Here is an 8,366-nt window from a genome sequence, read left to right as displayed (position 1 = left end):
GAGTGACTGTCCTAAAACACTAACCAACGTTTAGAATTCACTGTAATGATGGGTCAGCTCCCACCATTTGAGATTGCTACCACCATAAAGCAGAAAAAAAAGCGTAGGAGGTTTACACTGTGACTCCTTGGATCAGTTCTTTCTTTAATCGTTTGCACATTGTTGATTCTTGGAAGAAGACTTGGTAACACAAAAGTCTCCCCTGATCAACCCTCACATAGTTTAGCTCCATGATGGTAGATAAAACCAGCAGATTTTTGTATTAACATCATAAAAAGTTGTTGAAATTAGCAAGCTATTTAAACTTAATTATATTGTATTGGAATAATTTTAATTTAAAAATACATTTACATTCATGTTTGCTGAAATGCTAAGAAAGTCAAGACACAAGCGTTGGAAGTCGCTGGTGGCCAACCACAGAGCAGTGCTAACTTTCTTCCCTGGGCTGCAGCCTCTTTTACACTTGGATGACAGAGGTGGTTTTTTGTTTTCTTTCAAAGCTTAGAAACATATTGAACTTTGAATAAAAAAGGTTAGTTGGAAACGCCATGTCCATTATTTCAGCTATATGTAAAAACAAGGTGCTCAAAATTGAGATCATCTACATCTAAAATTTTGAAAGCCTATATAATCTAAAAATTATCCATACAATTTATAATGGCAGATAATGCTTTCTTTGGAAATAAATACAACTTTAGGTGCACAACATGTGCTATGGAGGATACAGTTCGTTTTTAGCACATATTAAAGATAAGGCCGGTTAATTAGAAAGTTATTTTTAAAAGCTACTTTGCGCATTTTTAATTGATCTCCCATTTCCTATTCCTAATTCTTAACGTGGCTTGATTTAAAAGTTTACTAAAAATGAATTATTTCATACATTATAAAAGTAGTCTTGACATTTTCCAATATCACAAAGCAAAGAAATTAAAAATCCAAATTAACATATGTTTAGCTATATATTGTACTCCCCTGCTGAGCTTAGGAGCAGTCTTATCTCATCACTGTAACTCTCACTCTCTGAAGAAGGCAAGTAAAACACAGATGTAAAACAATACTAAAGACAATAAAGTTGATCAGGATTTGGTGCTGGTTGACGTATACTCTGATCAGGATAGTGTTGTTTTTTTAAATTTTGGAGTCCGCTGGCCTGACCAGAACCACTCCTGAAGCTCACAATGATGTGAAGAGAGAGGACTGGAGCCATTATTCTCGTCACACTACTGAATGTGTTTTGTATGCATGGTTTAAAGGAGGATCATATATCTTAGAGCTCATTTAATGTCACTATCCTGGTGGTCGTGTTTTAGAAAAAGTGCTGTCTAGCACTTTGTGTGCTGTTGACTATTCCAGAGGCGAACACAGAGAAGTAATCTTTGTTCTGATTCAACGGCTATAGAAGGCTAGAGTCTTTTTGTTGGAGTGGTGTTTAAAATACATTTTTCTGTCGTATATTGCTTGGGAGGTGCCCTAACATTGACACTTCATCCTTGGTACATCAAGTAGCTGTTGTAATGGGGTACCAGTGGAGGTAGGAGGAAGGTGTAAGAGCCCACGTCTGGGGATAGACAGGACCAACCCTTCTGTCCCACTTACAAGACCTCTGTAGAGCACAGAGCACTGCCACAATATCGTATGTTGTTGGGAACCTTGATCAAATGGCAGGTCCCTCAACTTTCAGAAGTAAAATGCACACCTTGCCCCAGTATGAGATAGAGGCAGAGCAAATGCTATGCTAGTGGGGATAGCAAAACAGAACTAGGAGCCCTGCAGCTGTTTAGTAACAAAAGTCTACGTATCATAAACTCTGCCTCGAGGCTGGTACAAACCAGTGTTGTCTGTGAGCTGGAACAGGGGGACAAATCTGAATTCCCTTTCCAACTGTGCCCCACCTGTGCTCGGAGTTTCCCCTTTCAGCTCCCTATGCTTCTGTAAAATGGAGCTCCTATCCACCATAGAAGGTATACAGGGACTTAATTAATGTTTGCAAAGTGTTTTGAGATTCCTGGTGACAAGTGTCATGCAAGCGTGAATGGAACTGATTATTATAGCATATGAGCAAACATCTACTGATCCACAAATTAACACCTGGCTAATAGCACATGCAGGGTTGGACTGACATCCGTTATTTAAGAAAATGTGATCCTTGGTGAATTTTTTTTTAATACTTGGCTATTGCTAGGACAGAATACTTATTACTTCCGAGTCTAACTTTAATTTTTCAGGCTGATGAATCACCATTACCGTTTTACAGTTCAGCTAGTTCTACTCTGAATAGTTAGTATAAAACACAGAGTATTATCATCTTCATTAGATAAAGCATTGAAGCATTTTAAATGCAAATACTGTATAAAATATAGTAAGTTCATTATAGTGGCTTACGTTTTTCCATTATCAGATCCAGTCTGAACTAATTGCTTAGCAACTTTTATTACCATTGGTTTTTATTTTAAATGAGCAATCTCATGGAAGCTCTATAGATGCTCAACCAGGATGTATTTCACACTGATTAGGATTCAGGGGGCTAAAAAGGAAGTTTGCCTTATGAAAGGCACTTTGTCGACTACCTGTTTGATGGTTTCTTATATCTTTCTATAAAGTGTCTGAAACAGGCTGTTTCCTGAGACAGAGCAGTGGAGAAGAGAGGCCAGCATTCTGATCTAGTTTGGTAGTGCCATCCTCCTCTCCCTTCAAACGAGAGTAGGTTATGTCATATACTAGATGTTATCCTTTACATTGAACAGGAGGGACTGTCTCTGTGCAGATGCCCAGTTAAGAATACAAGCCTCTGAGTTTCTTAAGCATAGTTTTGTATACTAACCACTGGACCATGCTGGTTTGCGATATCTTCCTGTCTGTCGCTGTGGATTGGCTGTCCTGGCATCTGCCCACACACATCTGGTTGTTATGAGGTGATCCATAATAGGATGTTGCCATAATGTTAGTAGGTTCACTCTAGACTTTAAAATATCCTCTAGTAACTTTCTGTACAAATTTTAAAAACGTGGGTGACAGATTGAATGCCAGCAGGGGCACATCCGAAGAACCAGCAGTCCTCATTGTCTCTCTGTGCCACTCAGTAAAGAATGAAACCACTGGAGACTGGTGCCCCTGGTCTCTGTTAGGGATCAGAGTATATTTACAGTGTAGCCACAGAGTCAAGGCTAATAGAAACTTACTTCAATCACCAAGGACAATTCCCCACTTTTCTCCATTACCTGGAGATATATTCTCCTCTTCCCAGAAGAGAAGCTCCTGAAAGCATCCAACACTAAATGCTTCTTATGGTAGGTTAAAGGCTTTTACAGGCAATTTGCTTCAGTGCAACAGTGGACAACTATCCACATTGTTTGGCGTTTTGTTGCTTATGACTTCCCAAAAAAGACCTTGAACGCTTTGTTTGTTTCCTTAAGCGCAGTATGCTTTCAGCCAGCATGTGCTGGAATTACAGTTATCACACTAGACCTGTACAGCGGTCTTGGCAATAGCTGGCCTTAATCCTTTCTTCAGTATCTTAAATTATGGAGGAGTTCACTGACCTGGTAGATATAACAATAAATTAAATTCCTTTAAACAAATTGATCAAAGAAACTTGACCAATTTCCATAAATCTTTGGAAATTGGTTTGAATTAGCCTTTGATTTAGCATTGGTTTAATATACAAAAAAAATCCTATTCTTCTTATGCATTTGGCAGCTGTGCTGCTTCCTGCCTCAGTTCATGTTGCTAAGGAAGATTTATTTCCCAGAAGTTAACCATCTCTCTTAGAGCCTGTGACATTACAGTTCACTTTTTCCTTGACAACGCTGTCCAGCTAACTTGCAATGTCTGTGAAGAGCAGAATGGATGGATTTTACTTTGGTATAAAACATCTTAAATACTTCCGTGTAGGGGATTTCAAAGAGCTCAGCAGTGTCAGCTAATGTGTACTTGCCAGTACACTCTGAAGGCAAGTGCAGTACCTGACTTGAAGGAAAGGAGCTGAGCTGCAGGGGCACGTGCTCTTGTAAGAGACTGGTGACAAAAATGAGAGCAGAGCCAGCCTTTGTTCATGGTCTGGTGCCTGTATTTTAATCACTAGATTGTGGCTTACTTTTGTTTTCAGATTCTTAGGGTATGCAAAAGAGACACTGATCCAAGATCCCAGTCATCTCTACCAATTCTAGTGGTGCATTTCATGTTGACATGTCAGATCAGCCAACATCTTTCATCAGCGGTGAAAATATCACAGGAGTTGCTGTAACACCTTCATCACAGCTACGTCTTTGATGAAAGGGCTGAATAGGAACAACAACAAAGAGAGCTGAAGGAGAGCAGTCTTTGGGGTGAGGCAAAATGGGCAGTGTGGTTCTGCTCCTCAACAGGCAGAAAGTCTTGCTCGTCACTTTGAAGCATCAGGCATATTTAAAATAAAAAGAGAAAAAGAGAAAATCTAAGATCTGGAGAATATAAATGGGAATAAAAGCTGGTGGTCCATCAGGAAGTTCTGAAAATGCCCACACCCCGTTGATCTTTGCAGATTGCTGCCCGCCCCTCTGAAGGACGCAGTGGAGGTGTCTATGTGGAGGAAGTGCTACACCATGCCAGAAGTGAATGCTGCGCTCAGTAAGATCCAGCTGGTGGGGTATTCTCAGAAAATTGTGAGTACCTGTAAAGCTATCCTCAGGTCAACAGTAACAAGTTGTTGTTTCCCAGCTTTTCTCTGGAAATGCCCTTCCTTTTCTTCTTTCCTCTAGATCCTGTGTAAGATCTAGTTACCCTAGCCTAGGGAAGCAAGAGAAGGTTATATTGAATGTCCCTCAGTCTGCCTCCCAGGAATGGTTCTTGTTTGGTGAAATCAGGGATTTGTTTCTCCTCTTCCTTGGGGAGGCCAATTTTAAGGCGGCGTACGTTCAAATTTGGAGTTGATGGCTGGCCCACTGAGAGCTCCCACTGAGAGCCTCCCACTGAGAGAGAGGATGTACCAAATGAATGTATCCTCTCTGTTTGTAAGCCACATCCCCTTCTGAGTTACCGTATCTCGCTTCTGGGAATCTTTTGAGTGCTTTAGCCTCCACTTTCTTTTATACAGCAAATTAGGGATTGTAAACAAGACATAATGGTTCAACCTGAACTTCAAAAACTCCTTTCCCAGGGTTCCCAGCTAACATCTGTTGTCTATAATGCCATTGACTATAATCCAGTGTAGTTTCTAGAATGAACTGGACCAACAATTCAGTAGTCTGCAGATACACTGTTCCCTTATAGCTTGTAGGCAGCACGTGGGCCATGATACCTGCTAGTGCTGCTCAGGGCCCTAAGAAATAAAAAGATGGGTTAAAGTAAGTTGTGTACCCAAAGCTTTTTATTTGCTCCTTTTTCTTAAGCAATGGGCCACTGAAGTTTGGAGACTACTGTTTATGTGTAAGACAGTTTGAAACAGTAACCAGTGGTACTGTGTACTAAATTTGGTGGATTTGGGCTTGTGTGGTGCTGCATTGCAGCTGGTGAAAAAAGACCCTAAGCCACCACTTAACATGGCTGCTGACATAAGTAACAGCTGCAGCTTTGTCTAGCAACTGGACAGGTTGAGGGCATTTGGACTTTCTCAGTATCCATGGGTGGTTACTGTTCATTTTCCACTGTTCTCACAGTGTGGATGAATCTCGCCTAATTTTAGATCTGTGCATCTGAGCCAATCATTCTTTTATAGTTATCGGGGAAAAAAGAGACATTTCTAGAGCATATTTTATCTCTTCTCAAGAGATATCTCTTTTAAAGTAATCAGACCCTAATTAGCCCGTTAACCCAAAACGTGACAGCATCAAGAATGGTTTGTTGTCCACTTTACATGTCTACATATCAGCAGAATCTAGAGCCTTGGTTTACACACTCTGAGGGATGGAGACCCTGTTTTGTTTTGCAAGGCATCCAAATATGTATTTGAGATACTAGAAAAATCATTAGTATTGCATGAATCAGATGCTTGTTCTATTATTCAGTAACCAGAAAGTAGATCACATTAGTGAGGTATACATGGAGGCTTATTTTCCTTTCTCAAAACAAGTATAACACATTACTGTGTGCAGATAAAGCAATACACTTTCTAATGACACCTGGAAAGGAGACAGTTGTCAGGTTGCTTATGCTCAGAGCTGAAACTGAAATTTGGATTGAGTTGTTTCTAAATCACCAGTAGATAGCATTTAAAAAGAAGTAAAGTTAGAAAGTGAGTGAGTGTGAAGTTAAGTTTATGTTTTCCACAGGAAAATGTGTAACCCAAACAGGGCTTTATATCAGTACAGAAGTACTTGTCGTTCCTTCTCTCCTGCTGGCCAATATCAATAAAATTTGACTAAAGGAGTATAGAGTCTTCAAAGATATAAAGCTCCTACAAGTTTCTTCAATACAGGAAAGGCAGGCAGAGGATCAAGACCTTGGTTGATTCCTCCATTTAGAGTCATGGTTCAGTGTGAACTCAGATGCCATAGAATTCACACGGAAGAGAGACTTTATGAAAGCCCTACCTCAGGAAAAACTTTTCTCAGCGCATGTGTCCTGTTAGACATTGGTAAATAAAAACAGCAGACATAAAGCTCAGGAAACTAGCTTCGTAAAGGTTTTGAATAGCAGAACTACTTTTAAAATTGATATCACTGCTGATAAAATGACCTGTTCTGACTTCCCTCAGGGGCTCACCCAAGTTAATGTCTCTTACTGTGTTTCAGGAGCTGTTTGGTGCTGTGCAGGTCACCCCTCTCAGCTCAGGCTATGCTCTTGGAAGTTCCAATTGGATTATCCAGTCGCACTATGAAAAGGTTTCCTATGTTTCAGGATCTTCTCTACTTACAACACACCCTCAGGTACAGCCCCTGATTTTGTTTTGTACTTCTATAGGGGGAAGTGCCTTTGCTCAAAAAAAAATAGAGGGGCTTATTTTCAGCTGGGCTCAGGTGTAGTATGGAAGCTGTACAAAGGTACCTCTATTAGTAATTAGCTAGTCTTTTAATGGGCATTGAGAACACATACCACCCTGATAAGTGGACAGTTATCAATAGTTACTAAGGAAAGACAACTAAAATTCTTTGCTATCGATGATTTGATGTTAACTTACTCACCGGCTGGGAAATTCTCCTTCACCGTAATTAGGAAATTTTCAACAGAGTTATACAATAGAGCATTAGTGACTTTTTTTAAAATCCATATTTCACTGAAGAGTCTTTACAGACAGTTCACAGACTGCTTCTATATCACTTCTGAAACATCCTTCCTTGGGAGAAATGATAGCCAACTGGCTGCCAACTTTTCCACCCTGCTCTGCTAAGGGCAAAGTCTTTATAGTGCTGTAGATGTAATTTCCAGTAAATTAATTCTCTCTAGATCCATAAATTCTTAGTGCGAAGAATGGCTTGAAGTTTGCAGTGCTGTGTGCTTCAGAAGTTGTCAAAATAGTTAAAAGCAATATTAGCAGGAGGTATTTAAAAATAATTTAGAAAATGTGTCAGGTTCAAGATCAGTAAGTAATTTCCCCCAAGGTGAGTATCTTCTAAAGAGCTTTGCTTCTGAGCATCCTTCATTTAAAGGCTTGATTTCAGGAGCTGAACAACTACAATAGATAAACCATCCTTAATAGTATGGCTGTACTTAGCTACATGCAATTTATCAGAGTCTCTAAATCCCCTTTTTCTCATCGGCCTCATACTGTCCTGGGTTGTGCTCTTTTGTCACTTTCAGTGAAGGAGCAGCAGCACTATTTGACAATATATGAATGGAAAATTTCTGTGAGGAGAAACTTTGCACTAACTGAGAGTGTTTTCTCTTCATTTACATAAAATGTTCATTCAGTTTATCAGGTTAGACTGGCCATGCTTCATCATTTTCCACAGGTGAACATTTCTGTGGAAAATTCTGTTAAAGTCCCTGTTTTTAAGGAAATTACCTTAAATTTCCTTAAATGGAATGGTGTGTTCATTCAGAGAATGAATGAAGAGCACAGCCCATGGGCAGCAGATCTGCACTCATTCACCGCAACCTGCAGAAGTGGTAGCAGTTAGACAGCACAGTTTCAGCTTTAACAAGTGCAGGAAAAGGTACTGCGAGCCTGCCTGAAGCCCTAGGGACCTACTCTGTTTGCTAACAAGAGATGAAACCTGGACTATTCGCTCCTCTGACAGTGTTGATTCTCCCACATGCTCTCCGAGAGCCTCATTTTTTAGCATCAGTCCATTGCACTTTGCATTTTTTTATACTAACACATAGTTTGAAGGAATAGCTTACTAGATAGTTAAAATTGCATTCAATTTTTGTTATTTACCACATCACAAATGCTACCAGATATCATTTACATATCAGATATCATCATCCAGATGGTGGTTGAAGACCATGAA

General features: G+C 39.9%; 1 protein-coding gene across 1 annotated transcript in view; it reads left to right on the top strand.

Moving 5' to 3' along the window:
- The window catches only part of INTS9 (integrator complex subunit 9), a gene marked incomplete at its 3' end in the record, with an annotated part of 19,680 nt that extends 12,838 nt beyond the window's left edge, over positions 1 to 6,842 (top strand). The window contains exons 6-7 of the mRNA XM_009581097.1: positions 4,520 to 4,640; positions 6,708 to 6,842. Of these exons, the coding sequence (XP_009579392.1) occupies positions 4,520 to 4,640; positions 6,708 to 6,842 (256 nt within the window). The remainder of the gene's footprint in view (positions 1 to 4,519; positions 4,641 to 6,707) is intronic.
- Between the last annotated feature and the right edge of the window lie 1,524 nt (positions 6,843 to 8,366).

Source organism: Fulmarus glacialis, unplaced genomic scaffold, assembly GCF_000690835.1.
Source record: "Fulmarus glacialis isolate BGI_N327 unplaced genomic scaffold, ASM69083v1 scaffold15217, whole genome shotgun sequence".
Taxonomy (NCBI): Eukaryota; Metazoa; Chordata; class Aves; order Procellariiformes; family Procellariidae; genus Fulmarus; species Fulmarus glacialis.
This window is presented reverse-complemented; position numbering and strand designations above follow the sequence as displayed.